Below are 27,766 nucleotides of genomic sequence, written 5' to 3' on the forward strand. Positions count from 1 at the left end.
TGTACCAGAGGAAGCAGTGTCTCTCTGGAACGAACTCACAGCATAATTTAAATTGACCAGAACAGTTCCTTGACAGAAGCAGCTGGAGGCTGGGCAAGGAATTCCTTGGAGGTGGCGACGCAGAGGGAATCCATGGCCGTGCCATTGGCTGTGAACACTCCCTGACTGCCTCGGAGACAAAACCAACCATGGACCTGCGGAGCCTCCCCTACCGCTCCGACGTGCTCACCTGGGACCCAGATGACTTAGCAGAATATTTCAGGACGGTGAGTTTGGCCATGTTTTGCTTTGGTCTGATGGAAGAGCAAACTGCTGTAATATCTGTTTGGCTAAATTCAGATATTTTATGATGGGCAAAGCTCGCTGCAGAACTAAAAGCAAAACCGCCGTCAAATGAGAATTTGAGTTCAACTGGTCAGTGAAAATGGATCTTGAAAGGGATTTTTAAATTGGCTAGAAGAGAAACTCATGGCTTGGAGAAAATTAAACACATTACTACGGTGCTTGTTGGTGTAACACCCATCAACAGCTGCGGAAGGCACTAAGGTGTGAAGATTACAAGTTTTCTGTTTCATCTTCAATGATTTTCAGAAGTGATAGTTTTTTCCAAATTGCTTGATCTAACAAATGAGCCTCTGAATGTCTTTGTTAATCACATCCATGGCTAGACTTGTAAACTTGGAGCACCTCAGGCTTAATTTTGAAATAATGCAAAGTTTATTTTTTTCAATGTCTCCTACAACACTGTGAGAGTCTTAGCTGGGGAGTTGAGGCAGATTTGATAGTAGAATGCAGAACTACTTAATAAAGATGAGCAGATCAAACACAGAGTCCATGTCTATGAAATCTCCAGAGAAGTGAAACTGCCAAGTACTTAGAAGCCCCTAATTTTAGGGTGCAGGAGTTACTGGCACAGGAAAGTGAAAGCAAAAACTGGAGATGGAACAGATGAGATCATTATCATCAGGTAACTTCAGACAAGTATGAAAAACATTACAACAATGCTGCAGGGGGAAGTTGGACCACCATTTTCAAGAAATTAGGAATGGGAAAAGGGCTTTCTGAAAAATCTGATAATAATATTCTGAACAATGATAAAAGGATCAACTCTAAGTTCTACCATAGCTGAATGCACATTTATCTGTAATGTCTCCCTTCTAGTGGTCAAGATACACTCCAGAATAGAAATAATGGCATTCCACTTTCAGGGAGCTAAATCAGGGCAAAAGAAATGTTTAAGTAATCTAAAAATCTGGGTAGGACAAGAATGTCAGCTCAAGTCAGCCAGCTCTGGGCACCTGGCACAGGTGACCAGATCTTGTCCCCAGATAAACGCAGAGAATGAATGAACCAGAACCAATGAAGAACCAAATTTTCAAATAATTTCTGATATATATATATATATATTAATATAAAAAAGTAAAGTTTAATATTTGGGATATTCCAAGGTTTATTTTTAATAGCTAAACATATTTTTTTAATCAATTACTTCAAGATTTGAGATTAGATCAAAATCACTGTGAAGCGTTGCTTCCTTCTGCATACAGACTTGTGCTGGTAACATCACGAAAACACTCACTGCATGAAAGAAATTATTTACAGGTTTAAGTCCTCAGTCTGCACAGAAGTTTTAATCTGTATCCTAATATATTTACCAGAATTAGGTCTGTTTCTTCATATGAGTAACTGAAGGTGGCTCCTAAAAATACCCTCTCTGCTGTTCGGTTGTTTCTAGGAGCCTTTCTCATGCCAAGTTACAATGTTACACCTTAAAATGAAAAAAAAAAAAAAGAAAAAAAAAAGAAAAAAATAAAAGGGTTAGAACTGCAAAGGATATAAAGCTCCCTGAAGAGTTTCTCTGCTTTAGGGGAGCTATTCCAGGGTCGTTTGTCTGCAGAACTTTCACTGACTAAAGTTTCAGCCAGAATAAGATTCATGGTTTTGTCTCAAAGCCTCCAAAAGTCACTTTGCCTGCCTGCTCTTTGGGTTTCTTCTGATACGGACCTGACCAACTTGAGACACAAAAATTCCAGATCAAAAGTATAAATTGTGTTCTTACATTATGCTATGACTGTTCAAACAAACAAACAAACACCCCCCCCCAAAAAAAAAAAAAAAAACCCAAAAAAAACCCACCCACACAAAAAAACAATTTAGGACAACTGCTGGAAATGTTTAAAAGTCATGTCATGCTTTGTGGTCAACCTGTACATGAGCAACTTCTAAAGAGCATATCCTTGTCCTAAATGCTACTGGAAAACATAATACAATGTGGAAACAAATGTGGAAAAGCTTTACAAATATTATAGATTATTTACAGTATTAACAAGTGAGATTTCCCTGGGGTCAGTCAGCTTTAATTTTCCTGGAGAATAGGGTTTTTGCTCTACTTCTGCAGGTGCTCATCCCAGTCAGTATCACAATAATCCAATTTTTCAAATGTTTCTTTGGGCCTGGCAACTGTGAGGTGGTTTGCAAATGTGAGAAATAATGTGTTCCTAAATGGATGAAAACCTTCAAGTCCACTGAAGAACGGCTGTCGTAAAAATCCATGTTTGTGGGGCAAAATGAACCATTTAGACAGGCCAGAGAACACAAAAAGGTATCTTGAAAGCATCTACTCAAAGCCAGCCATATGTTTAAGTATCTTTATTGATTCTTATAATTAAGGGTGCAATAATCTTCTCATTGACAGCTAAAGTATAAGGACTGTGAGAAAGTCGTGAGGAAGCACAGCATAAATGGACAAAGGTTTTTGGTGAGTGGCGTTTTCAAATTCCTTCCTGTGATGTTTTTGACTCCTCCTTATTTTGCACTGGCAGATGAAGAGCCACTTTGGAGGTGGTTACTGAGGTTATTAGTATGGGAGGTAAATGCTTTTGTTGAAATCAGCCAACTTGCTTTAAATATGGAATGCTGGGAACCCAAGTATGTTGTTCAATATGGATATTTTTTAGTATTTTTTATACTGACAGGGAACTTCTAAACCAATAATCTTGTCTTGAATTCATCTCTTCCTTTATAGAAAGTTCTTGTTTTCAAATATTAACTACAGAAGCCCCACATTTATTGATTATCCTCTCATACTTAAGAAGACACAGCCCTGCTCAGAATGACTTGCCTTTCATTGGAAGAACTCCTTCATTCCTCTATAGATAAAATTAGATTTCTTCTGTAGCAATACACAAAATCAATAAAATTTAAGAGCATTAAAACTAGTAAGCAAAGTCCCAGTTGCTTTAAATCAACATTGTTCCAGGCTTGGCTTAATTTAGAAAAAGCTGTTAGCTTCCACTGTCATAGCAGCTGTTTTCAGGTCTTAAATACACGTCCATAAGATGTGTGAGAGCTTTTAGTATGACTACTTTTTACTTTTATTTTCAAATTTTAGCCATTCTATTTCCCCAGAAGTTGTAATTTTGGTCTTCTGTTTAATTAGTCATAGTGGGGAGATCTCCACATACCTCTTCTAAAGTTTTGTATTTTTCATTTACTTGTCCTAATATTGAGTATTTTGACATTTCATTGAGACAAACCGTAAGAATTTTCAAGCCCCTGTTGTAGGAGCAGGATTTGACCCTTCCCTCCTGCTGGAGGGTGCAGTCAGCATTAGTCAGATGTGTCATGGGATTTGTCCTCTCAGTCCCCAAGAGATCCTCCTCAGCTCAAGCACTGAGGAGCTGTGGCTGCAGTGGGACTTGTGGCTCTGGCAGCATAATGGCATTCTGGTAGTTTGTGGGGTGCAAATAGAAAGTGCAATAACTGTGTGATTTCTAGGAGATTTTTGTGATTTTCTATTATTTCCAGAGTGTTTCTGTAATTAGCTCAGAGTGCAGCAGCTCTTCAGAGGCAGCCCAGCAGATTCAAAGGATGTTTTCTACTGAGCAAGCCAAGTGGCTGCTCACCTCTGCTCAGACTTTCTCTAAGCTTTTGAATTACTTGGCAATTGTATAATGGAAAAAAAGGAAAAGGTTGTTAAACAGAACCACAGAAGAAGATGTCCAGTAAAATATTCCAGAGAACAAAGCAATCTGGGAAAAAAAATTGCTTCTCTCTATGAATATTTTTCCTAAGAAGCATCTTTTTACATTTTGTGAGTGACTGGAAACTGCCAAATTACATTTGCACTGAAGCAGCTGCTCAGGCTGAGAGTTTGCTGGGTTTGTAGCTGTTGTCAGGTCTACATGATAAACCTGGTGTAAAAATGTTGCCCTAAAATTAATCACAGTAACATCCAAATTTAAGAGCTACCTTTCTGTGCCTACTGGCTACCACAAGGAAAGCACTATTGAGATGTGGTAGGAATAAAACCAAAGGGGTTCCATATAACTTATTCTAATAAAATTCTCTGTTATTTAAAGCAGAAATATGGCCCTTGTAAAAGAGTTTATACCTCTAATATTTGTCAGGTTTATCACCAGAATAGAACTGCTGAGGGAAGGTTAAAAAGCCTTTAGAAAAAATACAATTCTTCAGGAAGTACTGCAGGACATTTCCATAAAAGCAGTGTGTTTTTCCTGTGCTTCACTCCTCCCAGAGGCAAAATAGTGTGGAAAAACACAGATAGGATTTGTTCTGTCCCAGACATTGACACTGACAGCTTTGTGAACCCATGTGTAATTAGAAACATATTATTGTTACCAGCAAAAAAAGACAAAAAGAACCAGACCATCATCCCTGTTCCAAAGAGATTTCATGAAGCTTGTGATAAAGTAAACAAAACACTAAATCAACAAAATCCAAAGTCTTCATAATTCCTGAATCTGTCCTAACTGTGGATTTGCACATGCTGGAGGAAGAGAAGGGATGACTCTGCAGGAGCTTCAGGAAAGGTTTCCAGACAGCACATGTCAGTCAGGAGGAATCTCAGTCCAGTGGCAGTGTTATGGTTGAGGGGGAAACAAAACTCCTTCCCCCATCCCTATTTCTGAAAGATTTTTTTTTTAGGCTGCCAAGGCTGCTTTTAAATCCAAGGGGTTTTCTAGCTATGTGTCCCCTAGAACTTGGGATTTTTCTGTACTGTTACAGATAAGGTTCTTAGAACAAAACTCAAGCCAGAGGTTCTGTATTTTAAAACCTACAGTTCTACTCTGAAATTTTGCAATTATGCACAATCTTGCCTAATTTCACTGTGCAGACAAGAGGGAATTCAATAGATCTGACTTCTGAAGTCACATAAATTCGACATGAATTCATGCCACATTTTTGAATGTATGTGTATTATATACTTGGAGGGTATTCCATGGACAATTTTGTCACATATCCCATGTGTTTCCTTTCCAGAACATGTCTGAAAATGACATTCAGAAATTTCCAAAGCTCAGAGTGCCGTAAGTAAAGTCAAACTATTGTAATATTAAGAATTATTTTAGCTGTTTGGCAGTGATGTCTCATAGGAAATATCAGGCAAATGATTTGTGAGTGATTGGTTAGAAACTTGTTTATTGGAGGGTACTGAGAGAAAAAGGAGAATATTCCAAAATAAAATGAGCGTTGTCATGACTGCTCAAGCAAAATGATACAAAACAAGAAGATTTTTATCTGGGGGATGTTCAAAAAGAACTCATGCATAAATTCTTTGACTGACAGCAGCTGCAGAAAGGTTAAATTTTTGTGCAAGTATTACCTTTGAAGTATGACTTAACTGTTCACTGCCTAACTGTTGACTTTAACTTAAAGGAAAAAAAAAAAAGTCAACTGTGTCCACAACAGCTGAGGATTGGAAATTATTTTCGTGTGCTTTTGCTTTAGGTGGGTGTTCAAGAGAAATCAGTCTGGACCATGTGATTCAATGTTCAATAGCTTTCCTCAGCTCATGTGGATTAGGCCTTGAAAAAGTTTCCAACGAATCTGAATAGCTTCTGTAACTTTATAGAAGTTACCTAATGAAAAACAATAATCCCATTAAGGCAGTAGTGAGTAAGAGAAATTGGCTTCTTCTAATATTTCATGATGAAAAATGAAGGATTTTATTTTACTGTGGGTTCTCTGCTACATATTTTAGCTGGAGGTTAGAAGGTTTCTAATCATGAGACACATGGAGCTCTTCATGGTCTTCCAAACAAAGGAGGGAGAAAGAAAAAAGGGAATTCAAGCTGTTCCAGCATGGCTGTGTCTTTGTTGCTCATCTTCCAGTTCCAGACTCCCTTCCTTCACTCATATCTTGATTTTGCTACACAAGATACAATTTGCTTTGCCTTTTCTGATGCCTCAGAGCTTGTGGAAGGTATTCTGGGGAAGATAAGAATATTTAAAAATTTTGTGCTCATGGGTGAGCTGTTAGGAAGAGCTGAACTCAGCAGGACACCCTTGTTTAGATCAGATATGAAGGATTGAATTTGAAAGCCTTGGATTGTGACATATTTCTTAAAATCACATCTGTATTTTCACATAATAAAATAGGGATTGGTGGTGTACAATATGTTAGTAAGGAGGTCCAGACATTATTTAAAAAAGATGCTCTGATGTCTCAGAATTTCTGAACTCAGTTTCAATTAAAAGAAACATTTAACAGATGTTGATGGTAGACCACGTTGTCTGGGACAGGCTCACCTTACCTTACTGCAGAACTTGTAATTCTCTGATAATTTGTCCCATCTTAGCAGTCCTTTGGCAGAAGTACCTCTTGTTCTCCTCGCCTGAGCTTTTAATTTTGAGAACTTCTGGTGATTTCCTTTCAAATTTGTGAGAGAAAGGTAGTCAGAGGATGGTCTAATGAACTCAGACATACCAGAGACATTAATGCCATCGGTGAATCATTAAAATGAAATCTAACCATGTGGAGCTGTTCCTACCTCCTCATTGAACCTACTGATACCTCAAAATTTGATTTTCACACCTTAGAAAAAGAGAACAGCCTTTCTTGGACAGGTCTTTTGGGTTTCTCACTTGTTACACCCCAGCAGAAACTGAACAACCTTTTCACTCAGACCTTTGGGATTTCTCAGCAAGAAGAGAATTTGAAATCAAGATCTTTAAAAGAAAAGTGAAGCTTGGTGCACAGCTTGAGGAACTGAATAAATAAGTAGATATTTAAATCTGAGGGAAAGCTCTGGAACTAAGGCCTCTATTCTCAGACTTTTTCATACTTACGAACAAGCAAAATATCCACTGGAATATGGTGATTATACATATGCAGAAAGGCCCTCCATGTAATGCCACCGTTTAAAACAAGAATTCAGAGCTTTAATAGGGAAGAAAACTGGTTCTCACTAAAACCAACCAACCAACTAACCCAAAAAACCCCAAGAACAACAAACCAAAAATCTGCTTAACCCCAAAACAACCCTCCTGGGTAGAATTAATGGGCAGAAGAATCTGTCATTTTTTTAAACATTATTTTCTTTACTTCAGAATCTTCACATCCTCATTGAACCACAAAGTTCTGGCTGGTGATTTCTGCTGGAACACATTCACACTTTTCCTTTGTATTGTAATGCAAATCTCAGTTGGTTGTAGCAAGAGTTCTACAAGCTGAAAGAGGCATTAGCAAATGATAGTTACACTACCTGATACTTAAATGCAGTGCTAAAACCTGAGCATATTCTGCAGAAGCTTAATACAAATAGCAGATGTTACACTTACAGCACAGGCTAGAGATGAAATGAATAAAAGATATATTGAGAAGAGAGATTGTTCCTCAGTAAATTTAGCAGGAATATTCTGACCTACACGGAGCCAGCACCTGGAATCATACAAGGTTTGCAAAGCACAGCCTGCATCTGTACAGACCTCCTGAGCTGGGTTTGTGGGCTTGCTAAACATTTATCTCTGAGCAAACCCACTGCTCAGGTTTTAAATATAACTGTGTCATTATCTGGGGATGATTCTGTGACTTTTCAAGAGTCAGAAGTAGGTCACAGCTGTCATTACAAGGTATGACATTACAGGTCATTTCCTGAATCTATTTATAAAACTCTACAACATTCTGTTATTACTGATTAATTATTATTTTGAAAATTAATCTCCACCAGCCCTGTTCCAGGTGCATGTCTTCATAAAACTTTTGGCTTCTTTATAAAACCAAAAACCCCCAGATTTAAGCACTATTTTGAAAATTAAAATACTTCTTAAAATCTTTAACACTCTCCACTGAAAGAGGTGAGCTTTTTCTGGAAAACTTTGCTAAAAAAATTAATATTAATACCACTATGTTTAGATACATACCTGAATCTTCATGAACACACTGTGTCCTGAAAGAGATACACTGCTGACATTGGGAAGAGATTTGGTGAATTTTACACAGAGCAGACACTGACCATTGGTCCTAAGTGCTAAATGAAGCTCAGACCTAATCGTGAGGGTGTTACTAACATTTTGATAATAAATCTAATGAAGCAGGAGGCCAATTTACAGCTTAAGAGAAAAACAGAGTTTTCCTATTGTGCATTAGCACTACTGCCAGTCAGAAAAGGTCATCAAGTTTTATAGTTGTGAAAAACAAATTCGAGTCTTGAAAAATATTTTAAAGCACATACAACAGAATGTGCCTTACTTACTGTGGCCAGAATTCATAAACAGAAAAATCAAAGATTTCATTAAAAATAATGCTGGTTGCTGGTTGACACCTGAACCATGATGTAAACACTGCAGTTAGTTTGTCACTCCTATTGTTTGCTATCTTGAGAGAAAAAGGTTCCAAGTTTTCAGGACACTGCTGATCCTTCTGGCTATTCCAGTGTCAGGTTCATGGCAAACCTGAGATTTGGAACTTCCAGTCTTGTGGGAAAAATCTTAGGGCATATCCCACAGCACTCCAAAGTGTATCCCACAGCACTGGCAGAAATTTCCAGTAGCAAAAGGCTCATCATTGCACTCATGTCATCTGCCAGCTCAGTGTGACACAGCCAGAGCCTGCAAACATGGCACAGTCTGAAAGTCTTTCTACTTTCAGAAGAGTAAAAGTGCAAACGTAAAAATTGAGAAATCTGAGCTTTCTCTATTAAAAAAGTAAGCCTTGGGCAGATGTCAGTGCGTGTGCACACATGCTCTCAGCTGGGGTCTAAAGGTTGTTGCAAGGTTTGGAACATAACTGGTGTTCAGTCTGCTTTGCAGTCAATAAAACAGCATTGCATCTACCCAGCAGAGTCTTCTCAAAGGCCAAACCAAAGACTTGGATCACCAGGATGCTTCTGACAGTGCTCCATATGCATCTGTGCAGCCTCCTGGCTCTAGAGGAACTTTATTCCACCTCTCTTACCCATCTTTAACCCTTTGTCCCAGTACATGTAAAGTGGATTCTGTTCATGTCAACAGTACCTGCAGTTAAGTGAACAAAAGCCACTTCTGGAGTCCTGCTTTGGGGGCTGGTTGTGTGGGTTTTTAAAAAATTTCAGCTTCCTGCCAGTTTAAGTTTAGCAACTGGTGGAGGAGGTAGAAAGAGAATGAGAAGTCTGAGTAACATTTTCTGCAAGTGCTGTTGCCTTATCCTCTCCTATCATCCACTCCCACAGCTCAGAGAGCAATGTGGTTTTGGTACTTCCTTCCTCACACGGTGACAGGCTCAGCTGCTCAGTGCACCAATCTTCCCTGAGAACGTTCCTTATGAAGTGTGACCCACCTAAAGTTTGCTTTCTTCTAATAAAGCCTATGAGCAATTGGTTTGAAGCATTTCAAATAAACTAGAAGTAAAGATTGGACACTTTTTTATTATTAGGTTAATAATTATTTTAGATTATTTTAAGTATTATATGATAAATTTTTTGGCAGCAAGATAAGATGATCTACTTCTTCCTGTCAGTTTTTCCTCAAAAATGAGTTGGTGTAAATTCTCGTAGCAGCCAGTCCAGGTTTAGTCCAGAAAGTTTCCAAACACTCAGGTCTCATTCACACCCAGGGAAGTCTGAACTCTAAGAATTATTAGCTGCAAAACCAGAGAACTTCATTTTACATTTTTAGCTGAAAAAAAACCAAGATTCTGAAAGATCCTCTGCCTCTTCTACAGCAGGGAATAAGCCACAGATAAATTCCATAACCCACTTCTTGACCAAAGCAGTGATGTGTGCAGGGCACTGCTCACCCCAGGACGTTTCCTGATGTCTCACATGGAATTTATCATTCACACAGCAACTTCCTTATTCCCTGCAGCACAAGGAAATGTCTTGTGCAGAACAGCGTTGGTTCCATGGGAAAAAGAGCAAGAACACTCCTATGCCTGTAACTTGGTGTTTCTCTTGCTTTATCCATCTTGATTGGGTGACAATGTCAGATTTAGACAGCTGTAATCCTTCAGAAATTGTTAACACTTGTGCATGTACTTATCTCAAAAAGGGTCATGCATGATAATATTGGCTTCAAACCAGAAAATTGCAAAATAGTGCCTTAAACAAGAAAACCTAAACAATATTCTTTCTCTGTATTTCTTTTCTCATACTTGGATCCTTGAGTGCATATCCTTAACTTCACACCACTCACCTGCATCCTTTTCAGGCAGCACTACCACCGTGGTCCAAAATAACTTCATTTTGTTGTCTTGTTTTTCATATTGGATGGCTTGAAAACCTGTCTTCCTCCAGTCCTGGCTCAGAAGAGCAGTTAGACATGAAAGATGAACTAGTTAGATCATTTGGATAAAAATGAGGATTGTTATTGTTGAGTAGCAGAAAAAGACATGAGAGGAGAAGAAAAACAAAATAGGGTGGTAATTGCCTGGCTATGAATATATATTTTTCAGTATTGATATCTGCTTTGATTGACCCAGTCCAAGATGTGTGGGGAAGAACTCTGCATTAACAAACAATTAAGCTTTTACAGAATTTAGAATCTGAGACAAACAGATACATTAAATCCCTGGTTTTTAAAATAATACTTATATTTTCACAATTACTGTCTCTGACAGACCTAAGCTGGAAGTAAAATGGGATATTTTAAACTGGATGTATGTAAACAATTTGCTTTGTTTGCCACAGGGCTTTCTCAGTTGGATGTTCCTCAATAAGAAATAATGACAACTCAGAATCAGATCATGGCCCATCCTAAGCTTTCTTTGCAACAAAATAATCATAGAGGCAAAATTCATTAGTAGCAGAGCAGAATTCTGGTCTCTCAGTAGGAATTAACCTGTGAATCTCAGCACTGACTCTCCTCCACTTGGAAAGATCTCTCCAGGCATAAAATTACAGCCTTTTGATATTTCATGAATATTTCTGCCGTGCCCTGAAAATGTATTAAAACATGGAATGAGATCAGCCTTTCCCCCTTCTCTGCTAGAGGGATTCTGGATGAGGGATGGCTGCAGAGGAAGGAACACAAAAAGAACAAAGAAGGGAATGTTCTCAGGGAACATTTAATCTCTGCTTTTGCAGCCATAAGTTCTGTTTTCCTGAACTATTATTTGCTTTTTCCATGCAAAATCATACAAATGCCATGGCCATTATTTGAAGCAGTGTGATGTGTACAACACCCATAGATGCCAAGGCTTGCTGGGTTTAATGTTTATTTTTAAACATGATCCAACAATATGGGGTTTTACCAAGGTAAAAACAGTCTAGTTTGTAGTTGGATATGCTGCAGCATGAGTTGCCAGTAAAATGGCAAATTTAGTGTTTTTATCACATAGTAAATAACAATAATAAATACTAATACTAATACTAATACTAATACTAACACTAATACTAATACTAGCACTAACACTAATACTAATACTAATGCTAATGCTAATACTAATACTAATACTGAATTACCAGATTAAATTTAGCAAATACTGAGGGATAATGGCAAAGAAAATGTTTTAGCTGCTTTGACAAATGACGGGTTTCTAGATTTTGGTTTTTTAACTATTTTTGTTCTTCTTTCCAATAGAATTGTAAGTAAATTAAGCCAAGAAATAAACAGAAATGAAGGGAGGCTCTCTTTCCTTCCAAAATGGTGAGTAAGACAGCTCAGCTTTCTTGTTCAAAGCTTTCAGATAGATCTTTTCTGGACTGGTTTTCATTCGATCAATAATGCCTGGATCAGAAGTGCAGCCTGAAAATTCTATAAAATAAAGCTCTGTTTCATTAATGTCATCTGATATCAAATATCAAATCCTGAGCCCATGAACACCCCAGGTCCTTCTGCCATGTCCAGAACCAAGTAACATTTGCACGTTTCATGCAGTTTTCCACCTGGGCACACAGCCTTTAAGAAGACCAGGAAGCCTAGGCATATATTATTAATAAATCACCATTTATGCATTCCAAAGATCTATACATCATTATACTCTTTAATTCTTAATATTTGTCACTGAATATAATATTCCCAATAGAAGAAGAGCAAAATTTGCAAGAACATTCTATGAGAAGAGAACAATTTATGTCCCTTCCCAATGAAAACCAAGTCCAGTCTGCATAACATGGTTTTGCATCATCTGATAACAGGATTTTACACCTTTCCATGCACTAGAATCCAAAACTAGAATTGAAAACCATAAAAACCTTTTTTAACCTTACATTTATGAACTTGACTTTGAAGTTTCTGTTTTCAGGACGGGTAAATAAATTTACTGAGTCCCTTTGCTTCAAACCACTTGACTTCTCTGACTTCAATTCTTCTTGAAGCAGTTTAGATTTTATTAGGATCCTCTATGTAAATGTCAACTAATGTGTTTATGGCATTTTGGGTGGAGTTAAACTCATCTATGTAAACTTCATTCTACTGTGACAGTTAACTATTGCCTTCATTTGCAACAGAAGGTTCAAACATTTAACATAAATAATTTATATTTTGTATCTCTGTTGCAGGGCCCAAACACAAAAATCTTCAGACAACACAGGTAAGTGTATACTGGCAGACCCTAACAACGAAAAGTGTTCAAAAATATTAAATTAATACTTGCAGAACAGAGTCAACTGAGAGGAGCAGGGTTAGGAACCAGAAATTCAAAACAATAAATGAAAATGTGGGAGTATAAAGAAGTTTCAAAAAAGAGAAGCATAGATGCAGGACAGTAAGTAAGAAAAAATGTTTTTAAAGTGAAAAGATGGTGAAGGAAGGCAAGAGCAGAGACTTTTACTTGAGAATTGTCAAAATGTCTTTCTTTAACCCAATACATTGTATCAGTGCTTATATATTTCTGTTCCAACATTTCCACCCCCTGCCCTTCCTCCTAGCAGTGCTGTATTAGAGACTTAAATTAAAAAAAACCCCAAGCCCTTCCTTCATGAAAGATAAACTAGTCTTAAACAAGGAGATAAGAAGTCTGGGCTCATTCTGAAAGCCTTTTGTTTCAAATTCTGTAATTGAAATTGGAAGGGGGGCAGACTTGAAGTGCAGGCACCCAGATCATGGCACAGCAGGTCAGCTTTATCTCAGTTTGGAATCAGGATTTCACTCAAGGTGCTCTCTGTGACTGCCAGCCTGCCTCTGAAGGAGCAGCTCCTTCCTGTGGCTCAGGACTGAGGTCCAGAACTCACCTGGCATTTGTGGGGCTCTTTCTGTCAAGTTATTACATCTTTGACAAAGCTGTCCCTGCTCAGAAATGTGTGCTTGCGCTTCTTTGTGTGAAAAATGAGGTTCACTTTCCTGGTAAATTTTAAAAGGTTTAATAAAAAAAGATGAATAGGAGACAAAGACAATAAAGCAGAAGGTTCTTACGGCCAGGTGCTTTCAGCCAAGAGCACACAGTAACTCAGAAAACACTTTGTTAAATTCATCAACATGTTGCATAGTCATAAACCTTTATGCATTATTCAAAATCATCCCCCCCCCCCCCCCCCCCTGTAAATCAACTCTCTTTTTTTTTGTGGTGCCATCCTGTCACCTACTCCCTGATCAATCAGTTCCTTCCCTGGACTTCTGGTTATTTTCATCCAGATAAGATAATGTGAATGTGAAGAATTTCCTGATTATCTTTTTATCATTCTCTGAGTGTGTTACATGAGCAAAAGCTTTGTACATCACCACGTTGTAGTCCAAGAAAAACATACATTTATAACACTAAGTTTTGTTAATAGTAGAACTAAAAGAAGCTGTATTCATACAGCAAAGTTTTCCAACATTAGGCATATAGCATTCATTTTAATATTTGCAAAAAGCCAATAATATGATATGTACTTTTATCATTTGCACAGGGTATGCCCAGGATGATGGTGGCTGGTCCTCGTTTGTGAGTATTTGGGTGAAGAAAACCCCCTGGCTCAGGGGGGCTGTCTCTTCCTGCCCTGGCTGCTTGGGCAGCAAGGCTGGGGGCTGGAAAAAGCAGGAGCAGCAATGATGGGAGTGGCTGCATACAAATTTCCTAGCTGAGAAAAGGTTCTCCCCCAGTAATTCAGAGTTGCCTTCCTATTCCACTGCTGACTAGAAGCTCCCAGCCTACAACCAGGTCCCCACAGAACCACAGCAGAATTTTACATGCCTGTTTCAAGCTCTTAAAAGAGGTGTCTAGTAGATGCAAGCTTGCTGTGTCATTCAGTGGCAAATTCTTGCCATTTTATTCTCTAGGGCCAATATGTTGAACAGTAATATTTTTTTTAAAGCCATTTAGACTGCAGAAGTTCCTTCTTCCTTTTGGCATAGGAAATGCCTTGACAAAGCCATTAGGTGGAACACACCCACATCAGCTGCTGATGCACAGCCTTGTTCATGAAGATTTCTGAGGCTGACCTCTGCTAATGGCTTATCTTCAAAAATAAAAGGGAGAGGCGTTTTTAGAAGACACTTGTTGCTACGTTCACAGGAGATTTTTTTGCTATTCTGGGAGCTCAAGAGATAAAAGTAACCACCTACAGAGCAGGGGGGCTCTGTGCCAGGGCAGAGGACTCTGGAAATTCCAGCTGTGGCACCAATGACAGAGGGAGTGTTCTTTTTGTCTCAAGCCTTGGCAGATTGCACAGATGTGCAGTGACCATAGTGACACTGTCACCTGGTGAGGTGCTGCAAACGAGGCTGGTTTGGGTCAGGAGGACGCCAAGAAGCAAATCAGAGATCTCAGTTTTTATGAATAATTTTCAAAAGTTGGGTTGCATGCTGTAGAGGACGTGTTAGAAAGCAAGAACGAAGGTGTTCCTAGGAACACTGGCTTGTTTGCTGGTGCCTTGTCTGTTCCCTAAAAATCTTATCTTGATCTCCCACTGCACTCACTGTCACCATATATTTGTTTCCTTTCTTAAGCTCCTGAGTGCTCCATGCATTAGTGGAACGTTGCCTCCTTTCCCCATATTATTTCAACAGATTTTTTTCCCCTCATAAGTGGTTATAAAAATTTGGTATTTTCCAGAGTGAGAAATACCACAGTGAAAGGCCACAAGGAAACTGCTCTGAAAGGTTTAGTGTTCTCTTCCAGCATCCACTTTTTATACTCGTTTGCCAGGATGATGATGATGATGACTATGAAAGCCCTGATGAAGACCAGGAAAAGGAAGATGAGGCTGACTATGAATCACCAACAGAGGAGCCTGAGGAAGCAGAGCACGACAGTGATGGCTATGAGCCACCCCCATCCAATAACGATGAAGCACATCACAATGTCATATTTCCTGCCAAGTCACTTCCAAGCAGCACAGATTATATAGGTAATTACTAAAATTTAAGTGCTATTAATAATTTACAAATTAGATTTTCCCATGTTATCAGCCACATTTTAGGTGGCTGATAATGGAAATATAGAAGGTTTTTCTTTGAAGGTAAAAACGTAGGTCATGAGCAAGATTTAGTGACACAAACTCTATGAGTTTGTGACTTTTAAAGTTGCATTTTCTACTTTGGACAAGCTCTGTTGGAGTGCAGCTGAGCTGTGTGTGGTGTGTGCATTATTTGGCCTTTGGTTTGGACCTGTATGAAGTTACACACATGCACATGCTGCAGTAGCTTTAACAGTGTAACCTTGGCCAGAGCAGGTTGTCACAACAGTGGCAAAAAGATTCTAGTGAAACCTGGGAGAAGAACAGTCAGCTGTCCCTGCCTGTCATTTTTGTTTCATGTCTGATTCCTCAGCAGCCTGGAGGTGTGGAGTCCATTCAGGAGCACAGAGCTGCCATTCAGGTTGGCTGGTGTTTCACACACGGTGCTGCAGGGAATGAAATAAATCCTGTGGCCAAGAGCCTGGCAGGGGAGTCACCCCCACAGGGACAGACCAGCCTGGAACTCCCAACACAACACACTGACACTAAAGCTACTGCCAGGAAAATCCTACAGCAATGTCTTTGTGATTTATTAACTTCAGTAGCCAGGTTCTTGTAAGGGCTCTTTGCCATAAAGATCAAATGAGTATTAAATAACCAAACTCTGTGTAGGTGTTTAGTTTGGGATTTTCATTTTCTTTAGACAGACCTTCAACAACCAGATCACCACATCAGCCTCCACATCAGCCTCCAGTACCACCCCAGCGACCTGGCCCAGCCTCATTTGGGGGAAGAAGTGCTACTGTAGGTTCCTTTCTTAAAATCTCACCTATTTCCTATTTCAGGACCTTCTTAGGAGTCCAAGTGTAGGGCCATTTTTATTCATCTGGTGTATGAAGAAGAAGCCATCAAAATAGATTTGAACTCTGTTACAAGGTGGCCATTGTTCAAGGAACAAATTTCATGGGAGAAATATATTTAATTATTTCATATTACCTCATTGATTCTTATACTGGAAATATACACCTACTTGTGCATGCCTCTTCCACATAATTTATATATTCATAAGAGATGCCTCTGTTATGAAAAAGGTTGTTTTTCCAAGCTATACTTCTAGCAGTTGCCCAGTTGGGTTAGGACCACATAAAAGTGTAAGAGACTGTATAATCAGAACACTGATGACCAAGATTTGATTCCTTTCTTTTTCCTGCTGTGAATACTTCAAAAATAAAAGCTCTTGTGTTGCTGACAGCTGGCACTACAGGTTCAGTGTTTGCCAGAACAGATGTACACTAAACCTAGTAATGTACACAGAAGTAAAGGTTTAGGATGTGATGGAGGGACTTCTGCAGTGTCACAGAGATACAGCAGCATTGCTGAAGCTCCTGTTCCTTTCCTTTGACCTTACACCCCCTTCCTGAGGAGACATCACTGGGGTGTTGGGAGACACAGCAGATGGAGGCAACTCTGCATCCAGCAAAACCCAACGAGTGCAGGTCATGCTCCAGGAGGTCCCTGCTCCTGTCCTTCCTGCAGTGAGCAGAGACCTGCTCCTTGTGCTGTACCACACAGGACTGGCAGATGTGCGTGGTGGGGTTAATACACCCAAAACAGAAAGGTGAAGACACATTTTAATCACTTGTTAAATACTCGTTTTAGCTGCCAGCTTTCCCTCCTCCACCAAGCAACGACTTGAGTAGAGACAGAAACATGAAGCCTTTGAAACGTGAGTACAGCCGGTGTTCTCTTTGTAAAGCTTTTCCCATGGACTGTGCAGCACTTCACTTCTTCCTCTTCTCCCTCAGTTCCACTCTCTTCTGCCACTCATACAGGAGTCTGACTTGTTATTTTAAGAAGTAACGCCAGTTCTAATTGACACAAAATAAAGATATATTGACCTATGGTATAGATCAAGCAAATGATCTGACACAGTTGTTTTGTTTAGCCCCAGCTCCTTCTATAGACAGAAGCACAAAACCCTCTCTGGATCGCCTTGCTCCCCCATATGAGAGAGAAAGCCCAGGATCAGGTCAGTATTTGCTTACAATAATATCATTGAGGTTGCTTTAATTACTGAAAATTGTCAGTTTGTATATAATTAATGCAAGAGGAGAAGGCTCAACCAAATGTAATCAAAGTAATCTGTTTATGAATAAATGGTGTGAGCAGAACTTACAAAGTGGGAGAGAAATTTCCTCTAGAAAAAAGCAGCCCTGGGTAAGACAGGTGAGCATAGAGACATTATGAGAACCCTGTGGAATAGAGGTTTGATGTACACCTAAGTGATTGAACACGGAAATACTCAGTATGTTAAAGGAGGAGATCACCTTTGCATACAAAAGTAACAAAACTCTGCATACACTGCTGTAGGTAATGTGGCAAGAGACTTAAAAGAAGGCTGAGAACTAATAAGACCCAGAAAAAATGGCATTTCCTTCAGAGCTGAAAACCACATTATACAAAGCATCTCCAGATATGACTCTACAATTTTATTTATTATCTAAACTCTTACCTGCTATATAATGGCAAAAAAGTATCCAGTAGTTCAAAGGTGAACCTTAGATAATGTGATTGTGACACATACCATGTTGAAAATGTTTAAATTTCCCTTTAATAAGAGAGATTGCAATTTTACCATCACTTGCAAAGCCAAAATATTTTTCTGGCCTACATCTCAGGATGTGAGCTCTTCAACCTGCAAGAATAACTTTCAATTTTATTCAAAACTCATTTATTTCATGGGAAGTTTAATTAATTAAATTTCATTTTTTTATAAATGTAATCTTCTGCTGTTTTCAGGGAAGAAGCCAGGCATTCCTGAAAAGGTAATTTTATTTATTTATTTGTGATTATTGATTGTTTTTGCCTATTTTGATGCACTTATACATTCTTTTAACTATTCCTTCTTGTTTTACAGCCTCTGGTTTCACAGCTAAGGTAAGAGTTTGTCCTCTGCAGATGATCCTTTCATTGCCAGTATTCCCCAGTTATTTCTTAATAAGCAGCTTTTTGCCTTTATTTCATCATCTCATTCCTGCTTTAGATCCCTGGGAGAACAGTTAGCAATGATGCCAAAACCTCCTGTCCCATCAAGTGACAGATATGAAAGAGGCAATCCACCTCCTCTAAGGAAGCAAAGCCCTGGAAAGTAAGTGCTCATTTAATTGAAATTCAGTAAAGGAGAAATGAAATTTAACAAAAATACAGACAAGCATATAGGTATGCTTGCTATAAATCAGACAAGAATGGGCTGATTTACTGGTACTGCATGGCAGCAGGGTCTGTGCATATCAAAGTTTTGGTTTATTAATGTGAACAGGATGTTCTTGAAGCTGCAGAAAGGTGTGAATGCAGAAAAACTCTCTCCAGTCATATCTGAACGAGCCATTACATGGGGCATGGCTCACTTCCAAGTCATACAGAGATATGTATGATCCATGTTTTTTCCACCAGAGCAAGTTCTTGCTCTAGGGAACACTCTTGCATGAGTTCTATTCTGTTGTTTTAGGGTGTTAGAAAAGGAAAGCTTTACTTTCATCCCATTGATTTTATTAGCTTGCAAAACTGCTTCTTAACAGCCAGCATTGTTTTCCAGCAGAACTGGATCATTCTCCAGCATTTTCTAGACAACCTGGGGGCTGAACACTGACTGAACTTAAAACAAGAGAAGAAATAATTGAGATCTGTTAATCAGCCAGGACAATTTATCAGAGAAACAAAACCTGATATCCTTATGATATGCTCCAGCAGTGTTGCTAAATATTATAAATGAGTTCAGGACTTGAAGACTAATGTTTCATCATTGTACAAATTTGTTTAAGCTCTAATCTTGCAATCAATTCATCAGACATTTTCCTTATTGATAAAATCAAGATAGGCTAAGGACTACAATAATGTCTTAGATTATGGCTGAAAATTAGAATCTTAGATGTCTTTATGAGGAAAAAATGTTTCTGCATCCATTGGTCTTTAAAACTTATTATAAATTCATATTCTAGTTGAAAATAAGGCCTAATGCACATGAAGTGAATGAGTATTATTCCATCTATGATGAGTGTTTTATTCTCATTTCAGGCAAAGTTGGCCACCACACAAGAAAAATGAAGTAAGTATAGTGTCAAAGTATATATTTAAAAGTATAGTGGTTACAGTAAAATTAAGTAGCTGTATAAACTAATAATGTGGGCAAAGGTAAACTTGTTTCTTTTATAAATTATAAGGAATACTCGTGAATCTTTCATAGCACATGGGGTGTTTTTAAATAGTTCTTCTGTGTCTAGATCAGTGTGTTCCCTGAGAACTTTGTCTTGGATAACAGGAAGAATAAGGCCAGAATTTCTTCTATGACATGGAGAAGTGGTTTTGCTTAAAGAAGAGCTGGGCTTCTGGGGAGTTTTTCAGCTTAAGCTGACCTAAAAGTTTCGTTTTCAGATAACCCTGAGATTCTACACTTATTTGAAGGAATAAGAAAAAATTTACATCTACTGAGAGTTTCTGACTGTTTTAGGTTAAGATGCATTATGGGACATCCACCACGCATCTTGTTTGTAAAGAAGAATAGCTGCACTTTAGTGCAAAATCTTTAAAAATTAATTGGTGTTGCATGAAGACAAAACACCCAATATTTTAGAGGGAAGTGACAGTGTAGATACTAGGAGTCCTTGTATATGCAAAACTCACCAATGTCCAGATTTTGTTTTGTAAAACATTCCTAAGAACTATGCTACAATATGTTGCTAATTTTTTTTCTTTCTTTTTTTTTTTTCTTTTTTTTTTCTTTTTTTTTGGCTCCCCAGGAAGAAGAAGACAGTAAGTATTTCTACAGTGGTTTTTCAGACTTGAAATCTTTCTTTGTCTTAGTTCTAAAGAAGAAAAAAGGTAAAAAGGAAATTATTTCAGAGTTGTTTCCTTAGGGCCATTTCTAAAGTCACGTGGTACCTTGATAGGCTGTAGAATTCTTATAAAGTGCCTCATACAGATTTATATATCAAAGCCACAAACCCCAGGAAATCAATAGCTAATAGCTTCCTTCAGTCAGCCAGTTACCAGCCAGCAGGATTTCTTATTTTGAAATACATTACATGAGAGAGATTTGTGTTCTGCACACAGCATCAAACAGCTGGAAACAGAATCCTTCTGTCTCCCAGTCCTCAGCAAACCCTGCTGGCACCAGGCTCTGTGCAATGTTAGTCACTTTTATGAACAGAAGCAGAACTTCTTCCACGTACCAACAGTGTTTATAAATTACTGCAGAATGCTGATTTCTGAAATGAAGTTGGTAAAGTGACTCCATAACAGAAGCAGGACATTTGGCCAAGTCTCTATGAATTATCACTGCCCCTAAGCCTCCATAAAGAATAAAGTTATTTAAGCTGTGCAGAGCACAGTTAACCTGTTCCACTCTTACGGCTCGTTCAGGTCTGAGGACACTGCAGCAAGAAAATGTTTTATTTCATGCTGGGAGAAATCTCAGAATGGTGTTCAAAAAGGTGGTGTCAAATCTGCTATTTGGAAGCAATGTGACAGAAAACATGTGCCACTTTCAGCTCTGCTGCAGTTAAGGTACCTGAGTTGTGGCTCATCCAAAATATATGTTAGGAAATGTATCCAAAACATATGTTAGAAAATGTAAATTTTGCTAAAGCGAGTTCCAGTTTATTTTTAATTTTAATACCTACTTTCAAGTTCTCAGCTGATCATATGAGTTTTCAATCTGCAGCTAATACATCAAGGATTGTTTATTGCTAATTAAACAGCAGTAAGGTGACAGAATTTCTTCCTTCTACTTCATTTAAGAATATCTCATGTAGGATTTAAGTTTCCTTCTCTTCCTCTCCACAGCTGCCCTCCAAAGACCAGTGCCACAGCTATCTTTGCCCCCTTACAACTCCAATGCATTCCCACCCAAATCTGTCAAGCCTCCACCTAAGCCAGGATTCAACAGCATTCCTGCTGCAGAAAGGTATGTTTCACCATTATTGGTCATTCCTTTTGAATTTCAATCTCTTGGTAGCTCATTACTGAGACTGTGCCCTTGCCTCTACAAAATTCTAGTCAGTGTTGTTGCTACCATCCAGGAGAATCCTTTATAGAATTGAAGCTCTGTATCAGTGGAGCAGAGAGTGCACATCAGGCAACCAAGAAAAAAAAGCCATGAATCTCTGTTTTATGGCAAGGAAGGTTTTAAAACTGATGCCTTGAAGTGGCTGCCTGGAACAGAGGCTAGACAAGGTTAAGAGAATAAAAGCAGGTATTTATTGAAGGCCTTCAATAGGGACACCTTGGGCAGTCAGAAGCCTCCAAGAGGATACACCCAAGATGGTCACAGGTTTTTCACACAATTGAAAGTTGGGTCCATTTACATATCAGGGTTTAATCCTCCAATTACAGTTTCAGGTAAGGAAGTAATTTACTCCAAGTTTGCCCCCTCCCCCCCAGTTCACTGTTGTTTACATCCCTGGGACAGTGAGGTGTCCTTGACTTTCAGGCCTAGAGAGGAATTGTTTTGTCTGAATAAAATGGGAGAACAGGGGCTGACAGGCTATGGAGTTTTAGAGTTATGCACTAAAGCAGTACAGGATCTGAAAAGTATAAAAGCTAAATCCTAAGGCATCAGGACCCTACACAGTGCAAGGCTTCCATTCTTGAGACACCTCTCCCATTGCTTGCAGGATCCATAAGAATGAAGGGATCATCTCCTGCAAAACTCAGCAGGATTCAGGGCAAAGAGGTCCTGCACACTCTAGAAGCTTAAGTGTTAGAGCTGCAACTCCTCACAATTCAAAGCTAAAAAACCCACAACCCTGGTTGTCTGGAGTTGAATCTGAAAGAATTTCACATCTCTTTTACTAAATTTTACTCTAATGGTTGATAATTCCTATTTAAAATTGTGAAACTTGCTACAATTTTTTCCCCAGCTTCAACTTACAAATATTTGATTGTTATGCCTTCATTTGCTAGACAGAAGAGCCCCTAACTAAATTGTGATTTCTGATGTACCATGTGACAGACTTGGACTTTGATGACTTGGAGTGGGCTCCTTGAGTCCATGTCTGATGCACATTTTCTAATGTCTGTATTTTTTTAATGGCTCTTTGACGAATCCATCACATTTGCCATCATGCTCTGAAACTGCTGACAGCCAAGCAAAACAAGTATTGCAGTAGCAATAGCAAGGTCATATGCAAATGGAACTATTCCTATGATCAACACTTCTGCTTATGTTCAGAGCATTGCCAAATTTTGCTGTAGCAGAGGCCCCTGGTTTGACTGATTCTCTCCCATAAATCAAGTCATGATAGGGTGTTTTTGCTGTACAAACAAAATTAGCATATTTATCTCAGAGCCTTTTCAACAGCTCATTTAAGCAGAAGAGAAATTTGTGCAGTAAAGGAAAGGAGTGCAGCCCATTTGTTCTCAATTAGGTGAAGAAACAAAAAATAATAACAAAATTTGAAGAGTGAGACTCCATTATGAGCAGTTTTGGATGTGGGTTGAGGTTGGCAGAGATCTGTGGATGTCTTCTGGTGCCACCCCCTACCCAAGCAAGGTCACCTTGAACAGGCTGCCTGAAACCACGTCCAGATGGCGTTTGAATGTCTCCAAGGAGAGAGAGAGAGATTCCACAACATTCCTTGTAACCTGGTCCAGTGCTTTGTTGCCCTCATATTAAAAAATGTTTCCTGATGTTCACAGGGAACCTCTGGTCTTGTCCTTGGCACCAGTGAAAAGAGCCTGGCTCTCCCTTCAGATATTTATGTGCTTTAAAAGATTCCTCCTGAGATTTCTCAGCTTCCAGCTCCCTCAGCCTTTCCTCCTGTGGGAGATGTCCCTATCCCTGATGTTGCTTCTCAGCTTGCAACATAAATGTGAAGCTGCATTTTTATCAATAACGTTACAGAAGCCACAAGAAAAATAACTGTAAATGGAACCCCACAGTGAGAAAGGTCTGGTGAGCTGCTCCCTGTGCTTCCTGCTCTGGGAGGAGGACAGAGTAATTCCCTGTGGAAACTCCACAGGCTGAAGGACTTCCCTGCATTGATCCTGGTACAGAAGTCTCAGTGGCCTTTACTGATTATCTTATTCCCAGATACTGAGCTCCAGGTAAATATAAAGGTGGATCCACTTAACACAAAAAGAAGGAAATGAAAGAAAAAGGAAGAAAAGAGAAGGCTTCTCCCCACCCTGCACTGGTCTCAAGGGGCTCTCATTCTGTAAAACAGGCACACAGTCAGATCAGGTGATGAGAGCACAGAAATGTTGTGAAGAAATGTATTTATACTGACTGCTATTTTTTTCTGTTTGTTTTTAAACAGTGCTAGAAACCTGTCTTCAACTGGCTCTCTGAAACCACCACGTTTCCATCAAGGTTTGTATCTTGCATTCTTACATTATTTTCTATTTTTAAGTCAATGAAAGTTGAAAGGTAGTTTCAGTGCAGTCAATATAATAGCTTTTTTTTCTGTGGATATTTCTGCTAGACCTGTGAACAGAAAATTATCAAGTTCCTGAAGGGCATCTTGTGTACCTTACTTAGTCTGAATCAAAGATTTTGGGCTTTTTTTTCTCCTGCCTAGTTAAACCAGTGTCAAAACTTCATATAACCATTCTTTTCTGTACAATACTGAGAGCTGAGCTATGCAAATCACTGTGGTATGCTAATACTCCCCAAAAAGGTTAGCAAATGCTTTTCATGTGAAATATGCTCCATATTTATCTCGTGAGAAAAAGTAAAGAAAACTTAGACATCAGTTGCTTTACAAGTAAGTTTTTAGCAAATGGTAACAGCTGTCAGTGTCCTACAGTGACATTTTTTACTTTCTAATTGCTGAGAAGGCAAGGATTGCAAAGAGACAATCTTACTTCTGTCTCTAAAGAAACCAAGATGCTCTCAAGTGAGTAATTGTGGTACAGAAACTGATAAAATATCACCCCTATTTCAAGTTCATCTGTTCTTACAGAAATCTGAACCACAAGAGCTCACTTCAAGTCCCTGTGAAGCAAGGATGGAATTATGTAAAGAACCTGGTTTTCATAGAGAAGCCTAAATCTGATTTCAAGTAATTTCTGGATGTCTCAATACCAGGATGATACAAATACTTCCTGCTTCATAAAATCAAGGTTCTACACCCTGGATGCAGGGATGAAATTATTTTCGTGGTTTTAACATTGTTTTTTCTACTTTTGTATCCCTGAAGGCAGCAACAGCAGATCTCCTTCAAGAGGCCCAGCTGACATGAGACCTCCATTGCCAGTTCCTAGCAGACAGACTGTTCACCAGACAAACATGCAGGAAGATGAGGTACAAAACATGAACCATAACTGTAAAGACAGAAAGTTTCCTGGCTTTGAGACAGAACATCTTTCAAAGTTGTTTTTCCAGTCCGTAGTCACTGTCAGGACACTACTGAGTGGTTTCAGTTTCCTTTTCTGTGTCAAACTGTAGTGCCTTATTTTGTCATCACCAGAGAAAACAACAATAGCAGAACACCAGCAGAAAAAAAATAAGAAAAATAATTGTTTGCTGGGTTGATTGTTTTGCACAACCACCCTCGAGCAGAATCAGATTTTCAGTTCTCCTTCCACAAAACTTTGATGAGTAAAGGACTCATTCTTTTTAAGTGCATCTTTGCTTCACATTTCCTTAAATAAAACAAGTTTAGAGCAAACCACTCATGGTGATAGCACTGCTGGGCAACCATAAATAGTACATTCACAGGAAATTCTGCACTATTGTCTCAGATGATAGTTAAAAAACCAGACAAACGAAGACAAAGGATGCCTTTGTGCCTAGTGTCCAGGTAGACAAAAGAGAACATGCCACTTAAAATCTTTTACTGAAAGTATTTGGAAATATCTGTTTTCTTAGCTTACCTGCAGGGGCATTATAGCTAGATCTGTAATATTTTTAATTTATCAAAGTCAGCAGGTAATTTAAAACAACTTAGGAGCACTTTCCATACCATAAAAAACAGCAGTGTGATCCGTGACACCCGTACCCTCAGAGATTCTGCACGCAGACCCACATACCCCTCACAGTGAGATTCCACTCTCTGCTTTGCATGTTGCCATTCCCTGGCAGCTGACTTTGTCCTTGTCCTGTCCCCCAGCCCCAGGGCTCTCTGAAGGATGAGTGGTACGTGGCTTTCCTCAGCCGGCCCGAGGCAGAGGCAGCGCTCCGCAGGATAAACAAGGTACCTGCAAAAGGCCTGGGCTTCCCACCCTTTTCTAGGCCCCAGAGACCAGCAAAATGAAGTACAGGTTCAAACAAGGCTTATCTGTACATCTGGAAAGAAATGAAAATCGTGAAGAGAAATAGAATTACTGCTGTGGGAGTTGTGGTTACGCTGTGCTGCCTCGCAGCACTTGCTGTGAGCTGAAGATGGCATGTGCACCACTCCAGTGACTTGTACTCAAGTCCAGCTTATGAGGTCCCATTCAGTGCCTTTAAGAAAGTGATTTCAATGGAAGACTAGTCAAAATAGATCTGAAATTAAGAAAAGCAGAGGGAGTGGTACAGTATCAGTGCCTTTACCTGAATTAAACAGGCAAGGTCATTATTTTAAGCTGTCTATAAATACATCATGTAGGAAACGTGACTGGCAACTTCGTGGAAATGAAGTTCTCTTCTGGTTAAAGTGATGTGAGGTTTGGTCTGATACTCTGCTTCCTCCTTTAATGGGATCTCTCCCTCATACAACACCATTCCTACCTTCCTTTAGAATCTGCTTTTGTAACAGAGAGGAAAGCTTGAAGTAGCAAACTGAAAGATAACACATTTATCAAAAGACCTAAATGCTTTAACAGTGCATTCAAAAGGAAAAAAGATTTCAGAAAGAAGAAACACTTGAAAGCACAAGTGCTCTAGTGAAAGTTGTTACACTGATCAAACCCAGAAGTGTCTGCTATTTGTCATCTTTCATTTTTTCATGTTTCAGGATGGAACATTCCTGGTGAGAGACAGCTCACGAAAAACTGCTACTCACCCATATGTACTGATGGTGCTGTACAGAGATAAAGTGTACAACATCCAGATCCGCTACCAGGAGCAGGACCACTTGTATCTCTTAGGAACCAGCTTAAAAGGAAAAGAGGTACTATGTGTTTTTCACACTACTTCTCTTCGTTTTAAGGCATCTCCTGCCTCATTACTCCATGTCAGGTGACTGTTCTCCTGGGGTGGAATTCTGCTTTTTCTCTTGGAGTTATTCATGGGAGAAGATTGTTATTGCTGGAAGCAGAATCAGGTTTTGCTGTTTGCACTCGGGGAATGAAGGGGTAGCCTTAGAACACTGTCCTTAGAAATCCATGTGCCTGGTTAGGGAATGTTTGTTTACCACTGAGATTCCAGATAAGAGAAATGCAGAGCTGAGAGCTAATCTATACCTGCCAGGTCACAGCTGTGCTCCCAGACTGGTGGCTCAGCCCCAGCCTGCAGGACTGTGTGGGTTTCCTGGCACCAGACAAACTGATAGCACAGTTCTGATCAAGATAAAACTCCTGAACTGATCAGCCACTTCTGAACTCTCAAGTACAGTCATCACATAAAGCAAAGTGATAACAGCATGTATTAAACAGACCAAGACTATATAAATTAACTGTACAACATTGTAGCACCTTGTACACAGAGTTTCTGAGCTACAGATCATGGCAGGATTGAGAACAGTTGATCTGGACCTTATATATGTATTTATAATATTGATAAATACTTAGAATTTTTAAAAACCTTTTGTTTCTACTGGTTACTAATAATTCTGACATTTTGGCCTTAACCTTCTCATTTCTTCCATCCCACAGGAATTTTCTTCTGTAGCAGATATCATTGACCACTTCCAAAGAACACCCCTTCTTCTGATTGATGGAAAAGACAGAGGCTCAAGAAACCAGTGCATGCTAAAATATGCTGCAGGACATTTTTAAATGAAACAATAGAGAAGATGACATATGGTACTGAAGCCTACTGAAGTTATAAACTTCAAGATATTTCCCTTTTCAGCTAACTAAAATCATGAAGTTATTAAAATTCACAGTTTCAAAGAAAAAAGACTGCTATTTTTAAATTATGCCTTAAATACAGTACTCTATGAATATAATTTTCCTACAAAATGTTTATCACTGTCCATTAATCATACAGCACATGAGAATTTTTTTATCTTCCAAGGTATGCATATTCTCTTGAAATTATTTCCCCACCAAATTTGATAAACCATAAATAAATATCAGTACAAGTC

At 39.0% G+C, this 27,766-nt stretch overlaps 1 protein-coding gene across 1 annotated transcript; it reads left to right on the plus strand.

Annotated features, from left to right (window-relative positions):
- Window positions 1-27,766, plus strand: LCP2 (lymphocyte cytosolic protein 2). Its single transcript, XM_062502167.1, has 21 exons — window positions 1-266; window positions 2,696-2,758; window positions 5,284-5,330; window positions 11,800-11,865; window positions 12,720-12,751; window positions 14,049-14,083; window positions 15,287-15,488; window positions 16,240-16,340; window positions 17,196-17,262; window positions 17,482-17,565; window positions 18,336-18,361; window positions 18,454-18,473; window positions 18,580-18,684; window positions 19,611-19,641; window positions 20,333-20,345; window positions 21,378-21,498; window positions 23,852-23,904; window positions 24,734-24,837; window positions 25,646-25,729; window positions 26,474-26,629; window positions 27,333-27,766. Exons 1-21 carry the CDS (start codon window positions 189-191, stop codon window positions 27,453-27,455), a joined length of 1,611 nt encoding a protein of 536 aa, XP_062358151.1. The 5' UTR covers window positions 1-188; the 3' UTR covers window positions 27,456-27,766.

Source organism: Cinclus cinclus, chromosome 14, assembly GCF_963662255.1.
Source record: "Cinclus cinclus chromosome 14, bCinCin1.1, whole genome shotgun sequence".
Lineage (NCBI taxonomy): Eukaryota > Metazoa > Chordata > Aves > Passeriformes > Cinclidae > Cinclus > Cinclus cinclus.

Coding starts and splice junctions, on each gene's coding strand:
- LCP2 (XM_062502167.1), top strand. CDS start 189: ATGGACCTGCGGAGCCTCCCCTACCGCTCCGACGTGCTCACCTGGGAC. Junction 17,566..18,335: donor GAGAGAAAGCCCAGGATCAG/GTCAGTATTTGC, acceptor TGCTGTTTTCAG/GGAAGAAGCCAGGCATTCCT. Junction 18,362..18,453: donor AGCCAGGCATTCCTGAAAAG/GTAATTTTATTT, acceptor CTTGTTTTACAG/CCTCTGGTTTCACAGCTAAG.